The sequence below is a fragment of the Mustela nigripes genome, chromosome 8 (genome assembly GCF_022355385.1).
Source record: "Mustela nigripes isolate SB6536 chromosome 8, MUSNIG.SB6536, whole genome shotgun sequence".
Lineage (NCBI taxonomy): Eukaryota > Metazoa > Chordata > Mammalia > Carnivora > Mustelidae > Mustela > Mustela nigripes.
In genome coordinates this window covers 34,776,109-34,803,664 of record NC_081564.1, presented here as the reverse complement: position 1 = coordinate 34,803,664, position 27,556 = coordinate 34,776,109, and the positions used below count along the sequence as shown (strand labels likewise).

The following is a 27,556-nucleotide window of genomic DNA, read 5'->3' as shown; positions in this document are numbered from 1 at the left end:
GGTCGATAGCTACTTAGTCATTGCAAGTATTGAGTTCATAGCACTTTATTCTTGACAGATACTCATTTCCTGTCTCTCTGATATGTACCCAGTTAACTTCCTTGTCATTGATGGATATATATTTCACTTCTTTGGTGCTGAACATATAACATTTTGCCACTAATATTTATTTTCATGCTCTTTCTTTCTATTAATCTCATTTCATCATTGATGAAAGTTTGGTCAGTGAATTTACTGGTAAGGACTTTGATCTGTCATCAGCATACTGAAAAAACACTTCTTCTGTATACTGGCTGTCTCTTGGTGTGCTCAGTGGAACTGATGTTCAGACATGTTCCTTCAGTCTCGGTATATTTTCTGGATGCCCATGGAAGGTCATCTGATAGTAGCTGCAGGTGCCTGTTTCCATCATAATCCCCTCACTATATCCTGGGGAGCAGTGGAGGAAAGACCACAACACTGGGCCTCTTGTCTTTACTTACTTCCACTTCCCCTTGTTTCTCTTGTTTCTTTTCTTTTATATCCTTTGTGCTCTCCAAGAACTTCAACATAAATGGGAGAAGAAGAGGCAAGTTATGAAAAGAGTACAATTCAGAATGTGATTAATCGTGAGAGATCTGTGATGCAGTATAGCTGTTCTCATATGAACTGCAGATAAATAATAAGATACTAGGCTAGGTCAGAGGAGCACCAAAAAAGTCAAAACAGCTTTTTTTTTTTTTTTAAGATTTTATTTATTTATTTGACAGAGAGAAATCACAAGTAGGCAGAGAGGCAGGCAGAGAGAGAGAGAGAGGAGGAAGCAGGCTCCCTGCTGAGCAGAGAGCCCGATGCGGGACTCGATCCCAGGACCCTGAGATCATGACCTGAGCCAAAGGCAGCGGCTCAACCACTGAGCCACCCAGGCGCCCCATCAAAACAGCTTTGTCTCAAGGAACTCATGGTAGCATGTGATACAAAGAATTTACTAAAATGACTGAACTAGAAGTTGAAAGTAAGTTCTATGCAAGAGGGGTTAAGCAAGGTTCTATAGTCATTCAGCAGGACAGAAAATACTTCCTACAAAGCAATCAAGAGCTATATTTGGGCTAGGTGACCTTTGAAAGATGGGCGTGATTAGAACCAATGGAAAGTGAGTAGGGAAATGGAAAAGAGTGGCAGGAGTCCTGAGAAGGGAAATATTGGATGTATGGGGAAAACTGAACATGTCCATTGGGTTGGAACGTAGATAAAGGAAAGTATTTTTTAAAAAGGACATACAGTTAGGGGAAGGGGTTGGAGCCAGCCCATGGAAGTCCTCGATTACCTTTTGAAAGAAGTGTTAGGAAACTCTTGGGTTCTATGTTGTGTTTTTAAATGAAAGAGTGACCCGATTAGAGTAATTCTTTAGGAAGACCAGTATGGCTGCAGTATGTGAAGGAGACTGGATGGGATGTCTACGTGGAAGTCAAATACAAAAGTCCAGAAGGAAAATAAGCCAGGTGCGTGGCAAAGGGAATGGAGAAGAGATGAAGAAAGTATAGCAATTTTTTACCTTTCAAGATGGGTAGGGTGGTGAGAACTGACCTGTCTAATGTCAAGTAACTCTTCTTCAACCCAAGGATAGAGAGTAAACCGCCTTTGAAATATATTTCATTCTCATGTGCTGAGGGTCAAAACGCCTTGTATATACAACCAAAACTCATTTACTTGCTCTAACTTTTGTTGAGTACATGCTACATTCTAGGCAATAAGAATACAGAGAGGAAAAGATACAACTTTTCTCTGTAGAAACTTGAGCTCCCGTTCTTGTTCAAAAATTTTCCTCATACCAATACAGATCACATATGGTCATGATTCTCTTTATAGATACCTCCTATGTGTTTTAAGAGATTCATTCAGTAAAGACTTCCCAAATGACCACTGTGTTAAAAGCATTGTGTTAATCACTAGAAGTCAACTGTGGATAAGAAATACTCCTTACTTCTGAAAAGCTCCTGTGGAAGACTATATCAGGGTACCTGCTGGTCTGCTCCTTGGTTAGATAAATGATCTGAATCCCTTGTCTCTTTTTACATTGTCCTTCTTTTCTTCCCTGTTGGCCATTTGTGTTTCTTTTCTTTGATTCCTTTACCTGTTTCTACCTTGACCAGGATATTGTGCTCTGCAAGTCATTCCTCTGGTTCATTTCTAAGTAACACGAGCTGTATTACCAGGCCTTTCTTTTCTAAACTTAGGCACGGAAAGTCCTGTGTCCTCATATATTTATCCTATTCTTTCAGGATTTTAAATTTCTCTATTGCATTCTTCTGTACTACTGTTGTTTGCTTGTTATCCTTCTTCTCTTAGGCTCTTCTCTTTATACCTGACCAAGATGATTTTTAACTTGAGTCTTGTCATTCAGAGAGTTAGCAGTAGTCGCCCAAGTTTGCTGTGTCAGTCAGGAAGGTTCCAACGCAGTGAAACGGGAGTGAGCTTCACAGACATGCCTGGACCCAGCGTGTAGCTCCTTCCCCTTTGCTTCTCACTGTCAGGACAAGCTGCTTATCCTGATTGTTTCTGCTGCCTTAGTTTCTTCATTTGTAAAATGGTGTTGATTACCCCTCGTGGTGAAATAGTAAATAAAGTTATATAAGATAACTAGCACATAAAGTAGGACTTCCAAAAGGTCAGCCTTCTTCCTTCCTATGGAATATAGTAGTAGCAACTGGGCACTCTGGTGGCATTCCTTAAATTCCTTTGCAATTAGGGATCTCTTCCAATCTCTACTAACTGGAGACTCATAAAACTAGGGCTTGATTCCATGAGGTTTTGCCTCTTAATTTTGTAAAAGAATCATTTAAAACAGTACAGTGAAAGAAATTTGCTAACTGATAAAGATATCAATATATCAGAAGGTGTTTTAAAATTAACAGTCCAATTAAATATTTTTCTTATTCTGCCATTGTCTGTGAAAACCTTCCTTCACAGATATTTAGGACCAATGAGGTTCTCAAGTGGGAGCTTTTCTTCATGCTGTGTAGGGAATCACCTAGGGTGTTACTTAGACCTTTGATCTTGAGTCCCTGGAAAACCTAGTCATCTTTATGTTTCATAAGTTCTCTCCAAATGTTCTTAAACTCTCTATGAATGGAGAACCTCTGTTTAGAAAATATTGAATAGAATGGCAAAATGAATATAAGTCTTGTTTATTAAAGAACCCCATTGTTTAAGGAAAAGCTGTATGTTTACTGAGTGAGTATGGGGGGATTACATGACCCCACCCACTCCTTGATCCCAGGAAACCTCATTACATTTCTGAGGATTACCTTTTAGCCATGTGAACAACATATCATATTTCTGCCTTCAGTTTGCTAGACTCTGTACATTGTTTGAATCTCAAAAATACTGATTCTTTTTTTTTTTAAAGATTTTATTTTTATTTATTTGAAACAGAGAGAGAGAGATCACAAGTATGCAGAGAGGCAGAGGCAGGCATAGAGGAGAAAGCAGGCTCCCCGCTGAGCAGAGAGCCCGATGATGCGGGCCTCAATCCCAGGACCCTGAGATCATGATCTGAGCCAAAGGCAGAGGCTTAACCCACTGAGCCACCCAGGCACCCAAAAATACTGATTCTTTTAGTAAGCATGTAGACTCTATTAGGTATACTCACTTCTAGATAAAATAGGGAATGGACAATTTTAGGCAGCCACAAAAGCTACAGGGGGCTTTGACAAACATATACACAAAGAACTACTTCTTTGTGCAAGAAGCTGTAGTGATTCTTTCTCCCAGAGGAATTATTTCTAAGAGCTAAACATAAGCTAGCTAGACCGTGACCCATGACACAAAGTCTGAAAACAAATTAGAGGGACAGCAGATTTTTATTTTAATGCCCCTAAACTTTAGTTTCAGACAAAACTCACTCTTAACAGGAGTATCCTCCAAAAACATCCACTGGCATTCCCTTCATGGATTATTCACTTTGTATGAAAAGTGAACACAGCTGATACCTTCTTATTGACAAGTTGTTTCCTCATTTTATGACTTGACCATGATTTGAGAAATGCAAATGGAAAAAATAAAGCTATTTCATCAGAATAGTAACAGCACTAATAATTCTCTTGAAACTTTTAGTGCCCAGATAGTAAGTGATAAGGCTTTGATAGATCATCTTCCCCACAGGATGTTGGCCACATCAATAAATGAAAGCAGTAACTGTCATGAAATTAGAACAAAAATAAAAAAGTAGATTAATTTTTTAGAGACAGTATATATCAAACAATCCAGTATCTCAGTTTTATATGAGAAATTATATTTGTGATTATTACTTGTAAGCCGTACGCATTCTGCATGCCCTACGGTGGAAATTAGGGACAAAGGAAGAGTTATAAATTCAAAAGCATAATCAGGTTACAAATAATACATAAAGTGTGAGTGTAGATGATTCCAGAGTAGTTGATTGACTTTGCATTCCCAGGAAGAAAAACAATGGTATGTAATTTAAATGAAAAATCTTGTAGATGTTTTGCGATTATGTATAATGTTAAAGGGACAGCTGAGAAAACTAAAAACAGACTGCAAGGAATTCTAATTTTCTGTACAAGACATGAATGAGCTGTCTCATGGTCCTATTTAAAACCAGGGTGTTGCTATTTTTAAGAAAAAGAAAAGAAATATACCTCTGCAAAAGGTAAAACAAAACAAAAGAACCTATGAAAATTAATTAAAATAGGTTTTGTGTCCAAATGGCCATAAAAAGACTAGCGCAAAGTGGCTGAGGCTTCCTCAGTTGACGCTTGAAAATACCTTTCAGAATCGGAGTGCTGGGGAATGAGCTTGAGGAAACGGTCATCTTACAAACGTCCACAGCCGCCATTTTACTTTCTGCTTTTAATTTTCCTCAGATCTCATCTTGTAAGGTGTCTCGGCCTCCTCAGTTTCTCTTGTCCGTGGTTCCCCTGGTTGCTGTCCCCAGCGTTTTTCTCTCCTTGACCCCCAAATACTGAGAGTGGTATTTCGGTGTTTGGTTTGCCACTGGAACCTTTCGCGTGTAGTGGGAATGAAGCATTTTGTTGGTTGGATTCACTTCAAAGGTCAAACCCAACCACACATTTTCCCCGGCAGGAGACCAACCTTGTATGTCCATCAGTGGCAGCAGCATCCAGCCAGCGCTGGGCATCTGAGACCCAAGCACACCTCTGTGCAGCTGGTGAGGTGCCTTCTGTAAGCCCCTTGTCCTTGCCTTTCAGTTCCACTCACCCCTTTAGATCAGACATTGAGCTCCCAGACCAGGTGAGGTAGTCGCCTTCCCAATGGTCCCCAAATGCCTGCCCTCACCACCCCCTCTACACTCCATGAGCTTGTGTAATACTACCCACGTACTCCTCTCAAGGCACAGCTCCATTATTTCCTGCTGTTCCTCCCTTCTTATATTCAGTACAGGCTGTCTTAGCTGGTAAGCAAAGCCAGGAAGCGAACCATAAAGCCTCAGTTTCCCATACCGCTCCTCCTCTACTCCCGAACCTTCACCTGGACTTCAGCCCAGCTACACGAGAATCTAATCACAGAGATGTCTTTGTGCTCTCTGCCTCTCTGTCTTCGCTTATGAGGCATCCTTCTATTGGAATCTTCCCCTTCCTTCAAGCCCATTCATATTCCACCCTTTGGAGAGGAGCCTTTCCAAACCTCCCTGTTCACTGTCCCCACAGTGGGTTCTAGGGCTCACCCATGCACTTCATGTGGCTTCTGGTGTCAGGCCCTGAAGGCTGAGGCTCCAGTCTTACTCATCTCAAATTCCCCTACAGATACAGTTACAGCACTTTGAGCATAAAAGGTACTCGGTAAGGGGTTGTGACTGAAGACTTATGAAAACTAATATTAGCATTAGCCCATGATTAGGATTGCCCAAGCAAGTGTCCCTTCTGGAAATGCTTCCACCATCAATTCCTGACCACTTTTCACACCCCTCCCCACCTCTGGGATATAACTCTGAGTAGTGTCATCCTCTTTTCTCCTTTTTCTCCTCCTCTCCCTCTTCTTCATGCTAGTTATGAGGAGTGAGGAGGGGGCCCTACAGCTCTGTGCTCCTGCATAAACCCACAGACCCTACCCCAACCTACACATCTCCCCTTCACAATCCGGATTCATTGCAATCACATCAGGATTCATTGCATTATGCCTTGCCCAACAAGCCCAGGTATCTAGCTCTCCCTCTCCCCCTCAACCTTCACCCCTATACCACTCAGTGCATCCCTATCCGTCTGGCTCTGGCCTTCCCCACCAGAATAGAACTTCCATGAGGACAGAGGTTTTGTTAGACCCATTTGTTCACTGTTGTATTCCTGAAATAGTGCATGGCACCATTGGGGTACTCAATAAAATCTTGTAGAATAAATCAAGAATATTGCTCATTTTCTCCAACATTTAGGGACAGCTAGTACTGGTCACCATTATGCAGATGGTCTGGGCAGCCAGGCTGTCCCTGGGCTATGCCTAATGTTCACTTTTCCTGTCAGGAAGGCTTCCTGTTTTCTCAAGGTGATGCTGTTGTGGTGTTGGGGCCACAGCCACCGCTGTCAGTAGCCCCAGGCAGCCGTGATGACTTTCTTGACCTTCTGAGCTTGCGTCCTTGGGTCTTCTGGAAAAATTTCTGCAGCCAGTTCAGTAGTCAAAATTGGGCCCAAACCTCAAATCAGTGGCTGAGCACATCATGTTCTCGGCCTGGCGTGTGCTGTTATTTAGTTTAACATCAGACACTAGGCCAAGACTCACTATTTCCTGCTAAGCTGGAAACCCACTGAATACAGCATTGGATAAAATCATTCCCTTTCTTTTGAGGGTTTTCATGTGGGATGTTGTATCTGTGACCTTACTTAAAGCAAGTTCACTGGAATACCGCTCTTTTTAATTTTCTTGGTCGTTGAACAAAACAATCACCCAAAGCCATCACTAAGAGTTAGTAGAGGGGGCATCTGTGAAGATTATGCTCTACAGTTTCAGCAGAATGTCTCCCTCCATCTATGAAATGTTTAGCTTATTCATTATTTTAACAAATATGTTCAAGCCTAGATAATACCCCCTATTAAATGCATGCATTTGAATATATTCCCTTTAAAAGGACCTACATGTACAGTAAACTCTAAACAGAATGTGCAGCAGAAGAGGGGGAAAAAATGCCTTTCCACAAAGAATTGGAAATTATACCAAAAAAAAAAGGAATAAAAGTTCATACCATTAGAAACCTGGCAAGAAAATAACAAGACAGAGGGGAAAATACGAAAACAACTCTTTAGCCAAGCAGTTTGTAAATTATACTATTAAATTCATAGATTTGCTGGCGGGTGGGGGGGACAAGCTATCAGTTATAGCCACATTCTTTTTTTTTTTTTTAAAGATTTTATTTATTTATTTGACAGGCAGAGATCACAAGTAGGCAGAGAGGCAGGCAGAGAGAGAGAGGAGGAAGCAGGCTCCCCACTGAGCAGAGAGCCCGATGTGGGGCTCGATCCCAGGACCCTGGGATCATGACCTGAGCCGAAGGCAGAGGCTTTAACCCACTGAGCCACCCAGGTGCCCCTATAGCCACATTCTGTCACAAATTATTATCTGTCCCAGGCTGACAGACAGCTCGCAACTGCATGTTTCCAAAAAAAAACAAAAGTGGAGAAAAGAGCATCCGGTGGAAGGGGGTCATAAAGATGTCAATTTCCGGAAAGGCTGGAGGGGCAGGTCAGGCAGACAACGGCAGGAATGGTAGGTACGGGGAGTGAACTTGGAATTAGTGACACACACCTCCGTGAGATTATCTCAGTGAGGTGATTTACTTATTCCATCCCAGCCTGTATTTGCTGTTGTTGCTTCCCGGATCAGCCCTAAACCCGGACATTCCAATCAACCCCTCGTCCTGGGGCTGTCACCATGATCTGGTGGCGGTGCCCTGCAGCAGGCAAAAGGAGGGTCACTCACCACCAGCCCCGGCCAACCCTCCTCTCCTTTTCTGAGCTGCTCTCCCATTCTGCATGATTGCCACCATAATCACATTGCAGCTGTGTCCTGCAGAGATAGAACATTTCATTTTCTTGACCTGCAATGTGAAATGAGTTAAAAGTAAGTGCTAAAGAATGATAATACTGAGCTTATGCTAGCTGAATAACAATGGACTTTCCTGCTTCCCAAGGGAATGAAAGGCTCGAATGGGGTCTCTTTTCCTGTCTCAAAGATGGGTAGAGTATTCCTCCAGTTCTCATAGGATACAGGCAAAATGTGGGCTAAAGTGAAACAATAACCAGTTGTTTTTTAACAGAAGCAAACGTGACCGTTAACAAGACAAACTTCCCTTACTGAGGGTTTATGACGTACTCTGTGTGTGTGTGTGTGTGTGTGTGTGTTAATGTATTTCAGTCTCTTAGGCTAAGAGAAGTCTTTCTGTATTTCTTTCCCAAGTGTTGTATTAATGACATAATTTAGTTACAAAGAAATTCAGTGAATCGGTTATTTACAAAATATGTTTGGGCCATTTGAAATCTACTAACTGGTGAGATCAGTGGGACCGCCCCCAGTATGCCAACATTTGGAAGAATAAAGCCAATTTCATTTTATTTTATTTTTTTAAGTTACAAAAGAGGGACGCCTGGGTGGTTCAGTTAAGCAGCTGCCTTTGCCCAGGTCATGGTCCCAGGGTCCTGAGATGGAGCCCTGCATGCGGCTCCCTGCTCTGCGGGAAGCCTGCTTCCCCCTCTCCAACTACCCCTGCTTGTGTTCCTCTCTCGCTGTTTCTCTGTCAAATAAATAAATAAAATCTTTAAAGTTAGAAAAGAAATCAAAATTGGAAAACATAGCCCCCTTTTTCACTTTTGTGCATTTTAAATTTTTATTTTAAATGCTTTTTAAATTTTCATCTTTTTGTAGCACACATTTTATCTTTAAATCTTTCTTAGCAATTTATTTAATGTATCAGTATCCTACAAATCCATCATATAAAATCTTAACACTGAACACTCAGTTCCAGTGGCATATTAGAGGGGTATACATAAGATGTAATTACACTAAAAAATAATAAACATTAACAGTCTCAATGTTTATCTGGATAATTAGTGTGAGGGATATTCATTTAAATAAAGTAGCAGGACTTCCCCCTAAAGTCATCAGAAATAAAAACTAACTGAAACAGTTTACACAAAAGGATTTGTATTCAGTAAGGTATGATTTTTACATCATGATGACACTCATTATAATTGTCTCTTTGATTGGAATGCACATGTGGATGGAAAGTCACCTTTTTTTTTCCTTTTACACCATGAAATTTATTTCATGTATAGATATACATGTGTGTACATGAAGGGGATTGTGTGTGTATTATATAATACATGTATATATGAGGTTTGCATTAAATATAAATACTACTACATGTGGATTACATAATGTATATATATAGCTAGGGGTTGAATTGTATCCCCCCAAAAAGATGCATGGAAATCCTAACCCCCCCAGTACCTCACAACGTTCTTTTATTTTGTCTTTTGTTTTTTTATTTTTGACATTTTCTTTTTTATTCTTAATTTAATTTAAATTTTTCTTTCAGTGTTCCAAGATTCATTGTTTGTGCACCACACCCAGTGCTGCATGCAATACATGCCCTCCTTAATACCCACCACTGGGCTCACCCAACTCCCTTCCCTCTCCCCTCCAAAACCCTCAGTTTGTCTCCCAGAGTCCACAGTCTCTCGTGGTTCGTCTCCCCCTCCAATTTCCCCCAACTCACTTCTCTCCATCACCCCATGTTCTCCATGTTATTCCTTGTGCTCCACAAGTAAGTGAAACCATATGATAATTGACTCTCTCTGCTTGACTTATTTCATTCAGCATAATCTCTTCCAGTCCCATCTATGTTGATGCAAAAGTTGGGTATTCGTCCTTTCTGATGGAGGCGTAATACTCCATAGTATATATGGGCACCTTTTGCCTTGTGTGTCTCCCCAGTCTTAACCAGCTTTATCAGGAAAATGGCCACAGATGGGTTCAAGAGGCAGCCTTTCATATAAAATCTTAACATGAATAGCTTTTGAAAGAAATGTAGTTTATATGTTTCCGATGGAAACAGATGGAAAGTGAGAGCTTGACACAGTTTCCCTGTGATGATTCATCTGAGGACAGTCTCAGTCTAGAATGCACCAGATATAAGGATGGCTAACTTTTTTAAGAATCAGGTGACGCACGAATGGAAAACCCAACGAGAGAGTAGAAAGGGTCGGTCTCAATATTCAATTTTAATTAATTTTTTTACCAAGAAAATTCTAAGGCAAATTTGGACATAAAATTCCTACTTTAGAATGGTCTGTCCCGGCACCCTAGGGAGGGTGGTGGCACAATGCCTCGGGTGCTCAGCATCATCACGTTCTGGTTAAAAAGGGCAGAAGCCCTTAAAAAATAATGGATTCTGCTTAGTGAATTGAACGTTACATTCCTAATATATTTTTTTTTTGTCCTGAACTTATTTAGCAAAGGAAATGGATATTTCATCAGACATAGATTTGACATTCCATCACATTATACCATAAACAGGACAAACGGTGTTTTGGAAATGGGAAAGCAGGCACACAAGACAGTAGCCACTGGAAGGCTCTGGTTATCTCATTTAAACAGATATTAAATATGGGTGCCAGTAGTGTGATCATCAGCTGCCTCCCACTTTGTGAATAAATTGCTTAGAAGGAGTCTTTTGCCTACCAGATGTGACCTAGATTCAGATTCCAAAGGCAGGGGGAAAATCTCTATTGTGTTAAAAAACAATTGCTGGTAAAATGCATGGTAAATGAGCTTATCTCACTTTTCCAGGTGTTTGGGCTAATATGTTATGGAATTACTGCTTCACTTATGAAAAATAATTGAGGAAAATGTTTCAGCAAATCAAATTTGGATAAAGGCTTAGGATAGCTATTGTGTTGTTAGCAAGTTTTTAAACGGCAGAAAGAGCAAGGAGCCAATAAAGATAATAAAATACAAAAAAACTGTTTGAGAAGAGTCTCTTAGAAAAGGGTCAGGCGTGGGTGTGCTACCCAACTTATGTTATGGTTTTGTAAAATATTGAAGAACAATATGAACAATTACCTTCCTTTCAGTGCATATGAAAGCTGTGGAAAAAAAATCAAAAGCTTGTCTGTCTGCTGGCTCTGATAAGTCTTCTTACTCTGTTAAATGCAGCAAAATGTTTAAAAATGTAACATCTTTATTCTTACCCATCGTCTGTCCTTTTTCATTTCCTTTTCCACCTTTAGGAGCCGTCACCCCGAAGCCAGTCCCAGAACCCGAGAAGGAAACAGACCATACTGTCAAAATTGCTGGAGTCATTGCTGGCATCTTGCTGTTTGTTATTATATTCCTCGGAGTTGTGTTGGTGATGAAAAAAAGGTGAGCTCCTAGCTATTGCCAGAAATGCGGTTCTGTCCCATTGTTTGCCAAGTTGCTTCATGCATGTGAAAATATTCAGTTATTGAATTGGTTTTGAAGACACACCTGTGACCCTAATTGTTCCTATTTCTCATCTAAGCTTCAAAGTTATGGGACAAAATTCAGAGTAATGATTGTGGTGTTGTATGACAATGCCAAGCATATCATGCCAAGTTAATATAAGGCGATGTGTTTTCCCACACATTGGTGCATAAAGTTCTGCAGACTCTTTAAAGACATTTACTAATCATGAAATTTTTAGTGCTGATTACAGATGTATTAACACATTTGCTGTTCTCAAGGACACGAGAAACCAGAGTTTTCCTTCTCATTATGATGAAGATCACGGTGATGACCGAGTTTATTGAGCCCGTGTTATGGGCAGGCAGGCACCATGCTAGGGGTTTAATCTGCACGACACCAGGAGAAGGAGACTCTCAAAAAACAGCCTAACAGGAGCACAGCCCATGGTATGACTCAGGACAAGAATAAAGCACATTGGATGTTGTCGGATTGCTCTGTTTAGTTGAAGGGTGGTCTGGGAGAGGAGAAAACCCAATATGGCTGTAATAAGCAATCTTCACCTCCCACCCTTGGAAAAATATACAGTGCTTTCGTGTTGTAGAAATGAGTAAGAAATTACTATATAAGTGTTCAACTTATATAAAAATTATCAACATAAAAATATAGATAATGATATCTTAATAGCTTAATTTTTCCCAAACATTAGTAATACTCAGACTTTAATCCTTTTCTCTGTAGTTTAAAAACAATTTTAGGATAGGAGTAAGGTCATGGCTGGTAGGAGGTGAGGATGGAGAGGTCACCAAAGCAAAGTCTTGAAGGTCTGGTCTTGTCTGTCATCTAAGGAGGCTGGACTTGGTCCTGAGATCCACTGGTGGCCTTTAAAAAGCAGGTAGTAATGGGATGTCATTCTAATCTTAGAAAGATTGCTCTTATGTTAGGATTGAATGAACACAGTGAGGAGAGAAAAGAACTCAAATCAAGAGGAGCAGTTGCATGAAGCGCGACAGCTTTAGAAATATTAGGAAGTAAGTTTTAGTGGCCATTTGGAGGGAGAAGCAACAACATAAAAAGAACCTAGTTCCTGGCTGGGACAATTTAGAGGTGATATTACCAATCAGAAAATGTGGAATATGGAAAGTAGAACATATGTGGGGACTGAAGATTGGAGAGGTAGGTGGTGTACTTTTTTAGTTCACCGTTCCCGTGAAGTTCAGTGGAAACTTCCACCAGGGAGTAGATGTGCTGCAATGGACTTAGAATAACACTTCCCACCGTCTGGTCATCAGCCTTTGCCAAGCTGACACCCTGGGTTTGGATGAGGTCACTCAGTCCCTGTAGAATGAGAAGGAAGTCAAGGATGAAGAGAAAAGCTCGGGTAACGCAGTGTCTAGGGGGTGAGTTCATATCCACATGTATACACATATGTATGTATCTCTTCTTGCTTTGTCCTTCATCTGATGTTTAGCCCTTGCTCTGTCCCAGCCGCACATGGTAGTAGTGGGCCCCCATTGTTTAAGCGCTTTCTTCCCACCTGCTCTACCACTTCAGTTCCTTTCTTTTTTCCACCGATCATTTAATTTCTCTCCTTATTTTTCTTTACATTTTTTTTTTCTTCTGATGAGATCTTTTAAGATCCACTCTTTCAGTGGGGCTCCTAGGTGGCTCAGTCAGTCAAGTGTCTGCCTTCAGCTCAGATCATGATCCCGGGGTGCTGGGATCGAGTCCCATGTCGGGCTTCCTGCTCAGTGGGGAGTCTGCTTTTCCCTCTCCCTCTCCCCCTCCCTACCCCTGATCTCTCTCTCTGTCAAATAAATAAAATCTTAAAAAAAAAAAAAATCTACTCTCTTAGCAACTGTTATATGTGCAACCCAGGGCTGTTAACTGTGGTCACCACCCTGTGCATTTGATCCCATGACCTATTAGTCGTGTACTAGAAGTCATTTCATTTTTATTCTTTTTTCTTTTCATTTTACTTTTCTGCAACTTTCTTTTCTATATCCTTCTTTTATTCTTCTCTAGCTATTTGTCTCTTTAGTTCTTGCCTCCTCCAAGTCTCTCTCTCTCTCTCTTTTTTTTTTGGTGGTTGTTTCTTCTTACTTCTCCATCACCTCTTAGGCATTTTTTTCCTGAATGCCCTGCCTTGCTCCCCACCCCAGTGTTTATGCAGATAGCTTATCTTTGCTGCCAGTGGTTAATCCCATTCTTTTTTTAATACTATTCAGTATAAATCTGAAGCAACACTAGGCCTTTCCATGCCTGGAAATACAAACTAAACATTTTGAAGAGATTTATTTTTAGTTGAGGGAATAGGTTGGATTCTTGTGTCTTCTGGCAAACTCTCTATGAGGAATAGCCTGAGACTACTAATCCAGTTGCCCTTGTGACCTTAGCTAAATGTCATTTCATCCTCCAAGGATCTATTTCTGCTGGATTAATTCATTATTCTACCTAGGTCTCTCAGGTAGTCATGGAGGTTATGTTATAAATTATGCATTTGAAGAGCTTGCCTACAGTAACATATGGTCTTGATACACCATTAGACTAAATACCAATAACTCATATCAAATTTACATGATTATTTGCTAAGTTCTAATCTGAAAAGGGTTGTTTTCACAGCACGTACCACTTTTGTTTGTGCTTTTTCTGAAATACAGACCGTGCTCTCTGGAAAGAAAATTTGCCAATATATCATGCCTATAAATACAAAACTTCTAAAATTTAGACCTGAATAGTCATGTGGTACAAATTTTCATATTGAATAGGAATTCTTAAGAAAATTCTAGTTGTTTGGGGTTTTCTCTAAAATTTTAGTCCCAATTTTAAAAGCTACATTTTTAAATCGTTAAAACCTATTCATGATATTAATCATGAATAAGTTGTTTGTGTATCACTGATATGTAATAAGCCACACGGTTTGGTTAGAAGAACACTGAATTGGTTTTTTTAATGAGGCCTAATTGCTGTATAACTACATTAATTTCAGGCATACAACATCGTGATTCAATATTTGTATTGAATCACCATAATGAATTTCGTTACACCCCTCATGACCTTCTGACCCCCCCACCCCCACTTTGCTCAGCTCCCACCACCCCCAGGAGAACACTGACTTTAGATTTGGCATTCCTAGACCTGTATTTTAACTACGTTGGTGGTTCTGAACTTCTCTGGGCCTTAGTGTCCTCATTTGTAAATTGAGAAAATTATACTGGGTGATCTCTGTCCCTCCCACTTCCAAAATACCAGGTTTTCTCTATGCCACAGCCTCTGATGACACCGTATGTGTGCTATTCTCGAAGTACAGTGGGCAGCTCATTGCTGTATTCCGTTATTCAAACAAAGCCTGTAGCTCTTTCAAAGGCTGTCTCGGTGCGGTCGGCTCACGTCGGAAAGTGTGACCCGGTGACCCACTTTTAGCCCTGTTTCCCCCCGTGAGACAGGAGGCCCTCAGCGAAAAGGAGAGAGCTGGGAGGAAAAGGAAAACAGGGAGGGAGGGAGAGGGAAGGCGAGGAACGGCCCCAGGTGTGGGCTTCACGATGTCATTAGTCATTTTCGCTGGTTAAAGCCTGATGCTACCTGGGCTCCGGTGCCGTTCCTGCACTAGCTGGTTAGCTCCCAGTGCTTCTGCCCTCGGCGCTTGGCATCAGCCAACGCGGCTGTGTGTCGTTGGTCATAAAGACAGACTGGGCCCAGGAGACAGGGTGGTGGAATGTGCCCATCGATATTTCTGGAAATACGATGGGAAGTCTGTCCTGCCCAGGGAAAGTCACTGGTTACCGTCCGTGTGTGTCAGCATCCCGGCCAGGTGGGCCTGAGCTCCTGAGATTCGGGACGACGGGGGGTGGGGGGAGTGGGGGGAACAGCCAATTTAATTGGGAGGCATCGCTAATTATTAGCTTAGCTGAGATCACATTGCTTTCTGAAGGACTGGCCTTCTATAAAAAGTAGTTGCTGAAGGTAGGCCTCTGGGAGAATGGGTAAAAGCTGTTCAGCTCAGGCTAACTCATGGAATTCTTTGACATTGAGGCAATAATGACTAAAAACGGAGATAACCATCAGTTTTATTTGGCTATGTTTTATAAACCTATCACAGATGAATGACTGGTTGTTATTTTGTTGATGAATATTAAACCATTTGAGCCTTGTTTGGACTAATATAATATGAAACCATCTTTTCCTTAAAAACTGTTTAAAAAAACCTTTACATTTATTTTTACTTTACCTGCTAAGGAAAGCAACTTTTTTCTCTTTCCCAAAAATATGTGTTCTTTTGAGGGTGCAGTGTTTTGATGCAACAAATGTTAAGAAAGGGTATAAGATGGATATGAAATTAAAGTTTCATAGAGTCATAGGATGATATACAATTAACTCTTGCACAATGTGGGGGTGAATGGCACGGACCCCCCTCACACATCCAAGTAGGAGGGCTCTCCCAAACTCAACTTCTGATAGCCTACTGTCAATTAATAACATAGTCAATTAACACATATTTTTTATGTTGTATGTTTTATATACTATATTCTTATGATAGAGTAGGCTATAGAAGAGAGTGCTATTAAGAAAATCATAAGAAAAATACATTTACGCTACTCTACTGTATCGTGGGAAAAAATAGTGTGTAAGTGAACCCACACAATTCAAACCCATGCTGTTCAAGGGTCATTTGTATTCTCAAAATAAATATAAAATAAGTTTGAGCAAGAGATACTTAGTGTTTATCATTTTTCATCCATGTATAATTAAATATATTTGTGAAAATGAAAATACCTGCATTTTCAACATTTTTCATAGGGAATAATTTATCTCAATAACATGTTTGACAGGATTTAGTATACAAGCACCATCAATTTTACCCTGATTAATTATATTTACTATTGTTTCTAAAATTGCTATAGATCTTTTAGAAATTTGAGGACATTTGTATTAATTAGAGTAATATTCCTGTTTCAGCTACTGTGGTAAATAGAAATTAGGGAAGTTGTAGCTCAATGAAAATAATTAAAGAGATATGCATTCTTGGCCAAAATAGCAAATGTTAGCTTTTCAACTACATGAACACCTGTTTTAGGTAAACGTGACTATTTTAATCCTGAAGCACAATACCTCTACCTTCTTTCCAGAACATATTTTAACAAGTGAACATTTTGCAAATCTAGCACCTGTCATTAAATATTTAGAACCTATTCTATTATATTTAAACAATACTGGTACCGAGAGAAAAATCTCAATAAAAGTAGGAAGTATTTCTGAAGATATCATGAAACAAAAAGATAAGAGAGAAAATTTGATGAAAGCCCAATTTTCAAAGAGATGCCTATAGTATGTGGCTGGAGGCAACTTGACATTATCTATAGTTCTTCTGCTATACCTGTTGACATATGCGATAGGAAATTTTTTCCACTACAGCTCAGTGCAAGCTGTATGTGGAAAATGTCTTAAGTCTGGAAGCTCTATTGAGAGTTTTTTTTCAAAAGCACATTTTCTGGAACCACACTGAGAGAGTCTTACATAGACATTGCTTTATGATTATTATTTAGAGTATGTGCAGCCAGATAAAGAAGCAGATGCTGAGATTTTTCCGTTCTGAAACGTGCTTTGGCATGCAAGGAACGGGATAGCTGGGTACATAAAGAAGTATGGATATGTCACCCTAACCTATCAATCAGCTAATATCCTTCAGTTTTCTAGATGGAAACTGGATGGGTTTGTGGTCCAGAGGTAAGTTAAACAAGCGGAGGCTCCTCTAACCCAGATTTCATGTGATTATCCTAAGAGCTCTGATCCTAGGAGCTACTTCTGGACTCAATCTAATGGTTTGACTCTTATGTTCTATTAAGGGTTCTTTGGGAGCTGCTTATACAGAAGATTTTATTTTAAACAGAAAGGTGGGGAATATAGGCATCAAGTTTTTTTATTTTATTTCTATTTTATAAGAGGAAAGTATCAGAAAATGGTAAAGGACAGTCGTACAGACCGGGTCTGGATCCCTGCTCCCAGCTGGTAGCAGAATGAGTGGGGAGAAGTTACCTACCCTGTCTGAACTCCGTCCGCAGCGGGAAGTGTGGCAGTGATGCTATTGGGTCTTTTGTAGGGCACCACGAAGATTAAGGCAGATAACAGGTACACACAGCTGGTGCTTGACAAATAATAGCACAGGGGCCCAGAAGTTTGGGAAGTTGTTCAAGATGACAGAGGTAGTACAGGGGGGACTTAGTGAAAGTGGGTGTGTGCGATTGTTACCCACGCTGCTCCACTGCCTGCGGCCACAGCACTCAACTCAGAGATATCTCCGGCTCTATTAAAACTGAGGTGCCTTCTTCGTGCAATTGCTGGGACCGGCACCGTCATCAGCTTGTGGTGGTTTACCATTGCTGTGAGTTTGCAAATGCCTGAAACTCTGCCACCATGGTTTAATCTCCCTTTTGAGCCATCACAGGAAGAGAGCTAAACTAAAGCTTTCTCCACTTCCATCTTTACAGAAGTGTTTTGTAAATCCTTTCAAGGATGTGTATTTCATGTCATTTTTTTCAGCCGTTAAGTTTCCTTCGGATAATTCACTATAGGAAGGATGCTGCATCCTTGTCTGGTTGGGTGACTGAGAGAACTTTGTTGCGTTTGATGGTGAGCTGTGAACCCAGGGAGGGTTTTACGTAAGACTTTCCTCCTCAGAGACAAACCCTAGAGTCTGGGAGTGGCATGCAGGTACCAGCAGTCCCAAGGGACAGCTGCCCGAGTGCATGCTCCGTGGCTTACAAGGTGCGTGATCATGGGCAAGCTGCTTGGCTTTGTGTCCCTCGGTCTCCCAGGGTATATATACCAAGGCCATAAGAATAGTAGTTACTCGTAAGAATGTTAGAAGAAGAAAACGAGTTCTTACCATCAGAGTGCTAGCCCCAATAACTATTAACTGTATTAGTAATATACATAACCTGTGACATTAGAATATGAGCGGTGGCTGATTCTAGGTTCAGTGCCAGTGCATGAATGCTTCAGAGCTCTTGTTTCCATACTCAAGAGACAAGCAAGGACAAGGCCTTGTTTCTCCTTTAGAGGGAGTCCACCTCTCCTTTGCCCAAAGAGAACATGGGTCTTTAATCATGAAGGTAGCAAGGAACACAGCTACCAGGATAAAGCTCACTGTCCCTGTAGCTGGAAGCCAGGCCTTGGTGCAGATTCTGTAGCTGATGGCACGGGGGAAACCACTCTTGGGCCAGGCTCAACCAGGAGTGTGTTTTCTGCTCAGGCCCCTGCACAGTCAAGAGGAGGGCTGGAATATGGTTTACAGAGAACCAAGCCGAAGTCCTGGGGCCTCAGTACTGCTGTTCTTGGGATTCCTGCCTAAGCCCCAATTCTTCTGAGTGGTCATAGTCTTGGCATTCAACACAAAGACTTTGTGTTTCTGAATCTGGGAGACCCAGACCCAATAAGGGGCCGAGTGGTCTGCCTCTGGGGTCAGACCCAAAGGTCAGCATCACTCTCCTGTGCCTGCTGAATAGTGTCATGGGTCTGTTTGGACTCCCTGCCTTAGAGCCTGCTCAGCCAACTCCCTCAATTCCCAGAGGTCACAGTCAGCATCCAGGGCCATCTGGAGTGTGGACCCTCTTGCCTTGTCACCAGGCACCAGCCGGAATCTGCACACATTGAGCAGGGTGCTTACCACCCATTGCAAGGGACACTTGTTCTGCTGGTTGGTAATTTTGATGCCTGTAACTTTCCCACACAGCTCATTTTGGTCTGAACCCACTAGCATAGCTTCTTTTTTTTTTTTAAGATTTTATTTATTTATTTGACAGGCAGAGATCACAAGTAGGCAGAGAGGCAGACAGAAGGAGAGAGGAGAAAGCAGGCTCCCCGCAGAGCAGAGAGCCCAATGCGGGGCTCCATCCCAGGACCCCGGGACCATGACCTGAGCCGAAGGCAGAGGCTTTAACCCACTGAGCCACCCAGGCGCCCCCACTAGCATAGTTTCTTAAAAACTTGTTCTTCTGGTCTCTCTTACCTCTGAAGCTCAAGTCTGATGGTACCTAGAAGGAGGTTAAGAAGGGTTGCATCTTTACCACTAGTACTGACTATTCTCCACAGAGGATGTCCCCAGATGATGTGCGTGGACACTCCTCAGTTCAGTCCCACCCAGGCTGTCCAGGTTCTGTAGTGGGTGTTTGTCGCTGTTTCTACTGACATGACTTCACTTTCTGGTTTGTAGGGTGGGAAGTTCCCAGAGTGTGAAAACTGAGGATGACTTTAAACCCGTCATCTTGTTTAGGAGTTCAGACTTAATGGGATCACTTCTTCAAGTCTTTCCTGCTTTGTTTTGTATCGATGAGTGAGACAATAATGGAAAATACATAGAGTATAGGAGAAATATACATACATACATACAAATATATATTTTCCAAGCACACTATTGTCTAAACCTGACTTCTTTGGTCAAGATTCCTAATCCCTGTTCTTCTAACACAAATCTAAATTTGTTGATAAATTCTTTTTAATAAGGAAGGGAGTTATATCTGGAATTTTTGACTTAGGTTCATTTGTAGAAAATTATATAAAGTTAATTTTTCAAATATTTTCTTTATTTATTTGACAGAAATCACAAGTAGGCAGAGAGGCAGGCAGAGAGAGAGAAGGAAGCAGGCTCCCCACGGAGCAGAGAGCCTGATGCGGGGCTCGATACCAGGACCCTGGGATCATGACCTGAGCTGAAGGCAGAAGCTTTAACCCACTGAGCCACCCGGGCACCCCTATAAAGTTAATTTTTAAAGAGCCTTAATAAACATTACTGAGGTAATGAGGAGAAGAATACTTCTCTCTCTCTCTCTGTCTGGCTGCCCTCAGCATTACAGATACAACACTGCATGAAACAGTGTATCAAGGTGAACAAGAGAAGGTGTGGTACTGCCCAGTGCCCTCACAGTGTGTCTTTTAAAGTGCCCCAGGGCATCCCCAGGCCCTCTGGAGGTCGGTTTTTGTTGCTGTCATCTCATTTGTACTGTTTCCCCATCAGCACGGCTGTGGGAGAACTGAAGTGAAGCTCTTTTTATGGGTTGTACTACAACAAGCAAAACTTGACTTACTTATTAAGTTCAACATATTTCTATTTGTTTGTGAACACAGCACAAAACAGAAAATTGGCAGCAGATGTAGCCCCGGTTGTGATATCTAAGAATGGCCCGGATGCTCGCTCAGGCGCACGCACTTCCTGAAAGTTAATTCTGGTCCCCAGGCACCCACCCGAATGCCAGAAATCCATCCCGTTGGGTGCTGGGATTTGGTGCTTTCCTTACATTACAGAACTCACATACTCTCTCCTTGCAGGCAGGCTGTTGAGCTACCTGGGCCCCATCTGTCTTTTCCATTAGAGTATAACATATTAAGGACTGTGGGGTGTGTGTGTGTGTGTTTCTAATGGTCTCTGACACCCCACTCTCCTGCCCTGCAAGGTGCTCTGTGGTAGTAAGGGTCTGGTGTATTTCACAATTACAGACAAAAATTCTTCTTTAATGCAAGCCCTTCAGGGCAACACTGGACTTTGAGTTGCCTTGGTTTCTTATTTATTTGAGAGATGTCAATTTTATAATAGCATAAGATATTTTTTAAGTTTTCCGTAGTGTGGACATTCTGGGTGGACAGTTTCCCCTATTTTGAATAGTTTGAATAACAATTACTTACATTGTTAATTTGATATGTTAAAATAGTTTAAGTGATTAAGGATATATTTAAATTCAGATACAGCCTCATTGAAATAAAATAGTTCATAACTATCATTTACTTTAATTGTTACTTATTTTTAAATCACCTCTGAAACACTTTTTTTTTTTTTTTTTAAAGATTTTATTTATTTATTTGACAGAGAGAAATCACAAGTAGATGGAGAGGCAGGCAGAGAGAGAGAGAGAGGGAAGCAGGCTCCCTGCTGAGCAGAGAGCCCGATGCGGGACTCGATCCCAGGACCCTGAGATCATGACCTGAGCCGAAGGCAGCGGCTTAACCCACTGAGCCACCCAGGCGCCCTGAAACACTTTTTTATAAGGCGAGTGCTCCTTTAGATAGTTTTCAGAACCAAGACCAATTTAGGCAAAAATTATTATTCAAAAAATGAATAAACAGCTTCATGATGAATTTCTTTGATACTACGAGCATGGGTCCTAAATAAATTAAAATATCCGTTTGTTAGTCTTCCTTTCAGTGGGTTTACAATGGAAATGTTTAGACTCCTTTCTTGGGTATCTCTGCCAAGGCTCTTTGAAATTCATACGGGTTTTCTCATTTCCAGTCCTTTGGCTGCTAACAGCTCTCCCACTGCATCCTTGTATGGAATTGTGCCTTTGGGTGTGTGTTTGATAGGAGTGTATGACAAACTTTGGTTTGCTGTCCTTATATGAGAAGGAAAACATTAACAGAGACAAAATCAGGAAAGAGCCCTTTACTGAACAGATTTGTGTAAGTATGTACTAAGGGTATAGAAGGGTATAAGAAAGACCATCTCAAAATGGTTTTTCTTTTTTCCCTGACTCACTTAAAAACCTGGGCGGTGGGTTTGGAGTCAACACTCAGTCACTGAAGAAATTGACCACCCCTCAAAGAGAATAGGTCCGTTATGAGTGCCTGGTTCATAGGTATGGCCTTAACCTTTACTAAACGGGAAGGGAGGGAAATCTCAGAAATAGATTAAGATTTTGAAAATGAAGTACTGACATTCCTAACTCAGTGGCTGTCATCTGGGAGCAGTATTGCCCCCTTAGGGGACACTTGGAAATTCACGAGGGTGTCTTTGCTGAAAATGGCTTAATTGAAGTTGCATCTGTGGGTTTGTGTAGTTTTATAGATAGGATACCTGAGATGTTTCTTGTATAAATTGTCAAGCCAGGGTTGACTCAGAGTTCTGCTGTTAAAGGTCACAGTAGGTACAGTTTAAAGGTCACAAGATGAGCCAGGTGAGTAAAGGGGAGGCCCTTGGTGAAGTGTGTGTGTCTCAGGAAGGCACCTGTTGTCAGCTTGGATCAGGTATCGTACAGTGACACAGATCTTTCTGCCCTTTCCATCCCCAAGGAAGTAAGAAATCTTAATTTCTTTCATTAAATCTTCTCATTTTTATTACTGACAACTGATCAATTTCTAAATTTAAATTTAGACCAAATAAAATGGATATCCACTCACTAATTCATGATTCCTAATTCTATTTTAAGATTAACCAAGCAGAAGATATTGACAGGACCACATTTTAAAATTCTTTATCACCTGTTTCTGACTACAGGTATTGTCTTATCCCAGAAAAGGACAATAGACTGCTTGCCCATGCTTCCTCCCTGCCCACATTCTCATTAGTCCCTATGATGCTCTCAAATAGTGAATCCAGTCCTCAAAGTATTTTGTGAGTAGGTGGTTCCTGTTTGGAAACATAATAACTAAAGCTTCCCTGGAGCTTGTTGGTGATTTGCTAGGTGGTGTGGATTAAGTTTGTCTCTGGTTTACAACTGGAGTCTGTCCCTGCTTTCTGCCCTTAGAAATACTGTTGACCACTGTCTGTCTCTCCAGTCCAGGTTTGAGATCTCTGGACTCTAGATGAGCCTCAGGAAGTAACAGCTTTTAGAGTGTTTTCACTGATAAGATTTCACCTAAATCATCTTTCTGTTCTTTTCAAACAATTTCCGCATTGGAAGAGAGAGTACAAGGCTGCTCCCAGCAATGCTTATCTTTGTGGATGGGTTCTTGGGAAGGAAGACGGCCCACACCAACAAGGCCTTCCTTCCTAAGGTGACTTCCTGATAGAATGTGCCTTGAATGCTTGGGTTCTCCTGCTGCTTAGTCCAGCACGGACAACACAGCCAGGAAACGGGGAGCTTGTGTGAGAACAGGCTCTGTGGCGCTCTAACACCATATATGGCTATTGATTTCCTTATGCTGAGTCTGAGAAGGAGTAATACTTACCAATCTGATATAATCAGAGAATAAAAAGATAGTGTATCTCCCCTGTTTCTCCTTTCCCCCTGCCCCAACACACACACACACACACACACACACACACCTTTATAACCCCTATTTAAGAAAGAGAATCCAAATTTAAACAAGTTCTGATGCCCTGTAGCTTTGGACCTGCCCCCTTGTCTGGTGCAGAGCATGGTGACCCCGCTTGGTCTTGACGTCAGGCTCCAGTTATGAAAAGGTTCTGTTGCTTTTGTCTGCAGTGAGTTCCAGAGCTTTAGCGGCACATCTCACAGACCTGCCCCTTTCCCCAGCCCAGCCACCCCCACCCAGCCAGCATCTAGCACCTTCACAGAAGCCCACAGAAGCCTACAAGCCACATTGCAGTCATGCCACAGCTCGCTCCCGAGGGCCGGGCCAACCCACTTTCACTCCTCGGCAGGAAATTGCTCAGGTGCCTGAGCTCCACTGGCTTCACTTCAAGAACAATTTAATTTTCTATGTCCTAATTGCTGGTGTCTGAACGTAAATGACCCTCAGTTTGGATCTCCGAACAGCTTCTAACTCTTGTCTCTGAACTTCTCCCTAAATTCTAAAACTGATTTAAAAAACAAAACAAAACAAAACAAAACAAAAAAACACCTGGACCTTCAGCAAGTCTAGCTTATTGAGTGTCCCCTCAAGTAGGAACATACTTGTCAGTATTGCAGTGGTGATGTCCAGGCTCTGTCACTCCATGGTCTGCTTGAAGTGTCCCTCTGCTGTCCACAGCTGATACCAGATTGTTGGTGATTAGTCCCGAGGGAAACCTGCCAAGCATAGAGGCCCTGATAATGTTTTAACAAAGGAATACAACATAAATAAATGGTTCTTATTCTATGTGCCTTTTTTATTTTTTTGATCGACACTGATATAAAAAAACAACAGGGACAACAAAATGTAACTAAGGTTATAAGTTGCTAACTGAAATGATGAATCATTATGTGAAGGGAGAAACCAGCTATAGGAAGAATGTGGTTGATTCACGAATATCATTAACAAGTTCATTTTCAAAGGTCACAATTACAGATCTGATTATGTGCTAGTGTGACACTCTTTATTGATATTAAGGAAGGTCCTTTTGCTAACACAGAGAGTTAAAGGACGTTACCAACAATTATTTTAATATCATGTGTTCTATGACTTATAAAATTTTGAATTCTCAAAATATCTTTTAATAACTATCCTGACCAGAGCATTAGCTTTAGCATTTTCAGTTTAAATTGAGGGCACTTGACAATCATTTCTGTTTCAGAAGTTACACTGCTAATTTTAGTGATAATATGTGAAGAAGTACAATTAAACTGGAGAGCTGAGCAAGTAACAAATCAAGTTAAGCTAAGGTAAATGAAATAGCCATAATGATGATCCACAGATTAAGAGAGAAACTAACTAGAATATAGAAAAACAAACTAGATTTTTGAATTCTAAAATGTTGTTTATTAAGAGGACTTGAGCCCACAGGGAAGGAAGTCTCTTCCTGAGTTAATTCTGCGATTTGGCAAACACAGTCTGCTAAATTTATTTCTCTAGCAACATGCAGTCCCTTTTTGAGGTGTGCGAAATGGAAAATGTACTAAAGTGGGACCCAGAAATGCAACCCTACTGTTTTCACTTATAAAAATATCTTCCTGGGTATATACCCAGAAGCAGACTCAAACGGATGTACACCTGTATTCACAGCATCATGCACAATAACCAAATAGGTGGAAACAACCAAGTGTCCACCAATGATTAACATATAAACAAAAGAGATACATCCCTGCAGCGGCATGTTATTCAGCCTTAAAAAGTGATGAGAGTCTGACACGGGCTACAACATGGATGACCCTTGAGGCCATTTTGCTAAATGAAATAGGCCAGTCACAGAAGGAGAAGTGCTGGAAGACTCCATCTCTGTGAGGCATCCAGAATGATCAGACGCATAGAGACAGAAAGTGTGGTTGGTTGCCGGGGGCTGAGAGGAGGAAGGATAAGGAGTCATTGTTTCATGGGTGCAGAGTTTCAGTTTGGGAAGATGAAAAAGTTCTGGAGGCAGATGGGCTGTTGGTTCCCCAATGATAGGAGTGCACACGTGATACTGCTGAACAGTACACGTTAAAACAGTTAAGTTAGAAAATGTGTTTTATATAAATGAAACATCTATCATGTTTTATCCTTATAGAATTTTTCACTAAATAAGAAAATATGACTTTATATTTGACTTTATGTTATTTCAATTCAATAAATGTAACATATAGCATAAAAAAAAAGAAAATGTGTTTTATGGGTTCTCCCACAATAAACAGTGTTTTACTACTGTTAGACAGAAGGATGTTGAGGCAGCTCCTGAACTCAGCACTGCCCTCACCATTTTTTAAAATATTTTTAATTAAAAAAAAAATTTTTTTTAATTTTCATTTTTTAAATTTCTTTTCAGTGTTCCAGAATTCATTGTTTATGCACCACACCCAGTGCTCCATGCAATACCTGCCCTCCATAATAATAAAGATTTTATTTATTTGACAGAAAGAGACAGCGAGAGAGGGAGTGGGAGAGGGAGAAGCAGGCTTCTGGCCCAGCGGGAAGCCTGACGCCGGGGCTCGATCCCAGGACCCTGGGACCTTGACCTGAGCTGAAAGCAGACGCTTAATGACTGAGCCACCCAAGGGCCCTTTTTTGGGGGGGAGATTTTATTTATTTATTTGGCAGAGAGATCCCTCATCATTCTACTCAACGCTCAGCCTCAGAGTGCCAACCCAGCGCAGCTAAGAGTGTTGTACATGGGGCTTGCAGGCCTGGGCTGTCCAGGATGCTTTCTTTGCGCAGCTCACAGTGAGAGAATGTGGATGCTGTCGATGCATGTTTCCGTGACACTGGAAGGGCCATATTCAAAATGTGCAGCCAGAAGTATCCCGACATTTTTACTGACTGTGGTGGCAGTGAGGAAACCATCCAGTGCCTCTGAAAAGTAGCTCCTGAAATGTTCCCAGAGTACCCCTGGGGCAAGGCAGGATTGCCATCAACCTGGAACCAGCAGGAACACATGGACCTGGGTCACTGGTGACACAACTGAGCAATTTTATTGTGAGGGAAGAAAACAGTATATCCCCCTGCACTGTCTTTAGACACCACAGAGTGAGACGCAGGTGGTGCCAGGCCAGTGGCTTACACGAACGTCAGATGTTTTATTTTCTTTACTAGTAATGGTGACTGTGGCAGAGAACATCTACAAACAGAATGGGAATGTGTCCAGCATTCTAGAAGCTAACAGTGCTTCCAATCAGATCCACATTGCTCCCCACACGCAGGCCTCAGAATTTGTGTAATTTTAGTTTTATTTAAAAAAATAAAACAAATTCAGTATATGCTGCTTAAAATTTACTGCTAGGGTTCCTCTTGGTTGAATGAAGCTTCAATTAGTGGATCCTGAATTATTCTCTGGTTTGACTGTTTCTAAGCAGCTTTTCTAAATGGCTCAGAGTTGACTGGAGACTCTCTGAGGGCAGGAACTATGGCTTAATTATCTGCCATTACTTACCTGGACTACATAACTGTTTTCAGGTCACTGAGTAAATGAGTATGACCTTTGGTCATACCGTGTGTGAGCCCCCCAGTGCTCTTCCTACCTCATGGCCCATCCCCGAGCTTTTTAAAGGGGCTCGGCCAACCCCACACTTTTGCTTCCTGTCCTTACTGAGGGAAGGGGCAAGGCCTATTCTTGCTTCCTACTCTCTTCTTCTGGCAAAACTCCTTTCCCTGAACTCCTTTTAGTGACTGGAATCACCACGATGAAGACAGCGTCCTATCCATGCTCAACTGTCTTATTTGAGGCTCTATACTTTTGTGTCTATGATGTGTGGCATCTGTAAGAAAACTCGTACAGAGTCTCTCTTCCCTAGAAGCAAGTTTGTTAACCAAAAGAAGTGATAGTGACCCCAAAAAGGATAAAAATAATTTACCTTCAAATATGTAAATTGTTATGAACACATCCATGAGTGAACATGAGTCGATTCTTCTAAATAATATGTAATAATAATGGTAACAGCAATGGTAACGATTATTAGTCAATAAATGTCAAGCCTTTGCCTCATACTGGGTACCACTCTGAGTTACTGATGAGCATTGGTCCAGTTATACCTGTAATAGCTCTATGACATAGGGACCGTGACCGTATTTTTAC

General features: G+C 41.3%; 1 protein-coding gene across 13 annotated transcripts in view; it reads left to right on the top strand.

Moving 5' to 3' along the window:
- Window positions 1-27,556, top strand: part of PTPRM (protein tyrosine phosphatase receptor type M) — a 777,671-nt gene that overhangs the window by 546,333 nt on the left and 203,782 nt on the right. For all 13 annotated transcript variants that reach the window (XM_059409214.1, XM_059409213.1, XM_059409212.1 and 10 more), the window contains one exon: window positions 11,235-11,367. In XM_059409214.1, coding sequence (XP_059265197.1) covers window positions 11,235-11,367 — 133 coding nt within the window. The remainder of the gene's footprint in view (window positions 1-11,234; window positions 11,368-27,556) is intronic.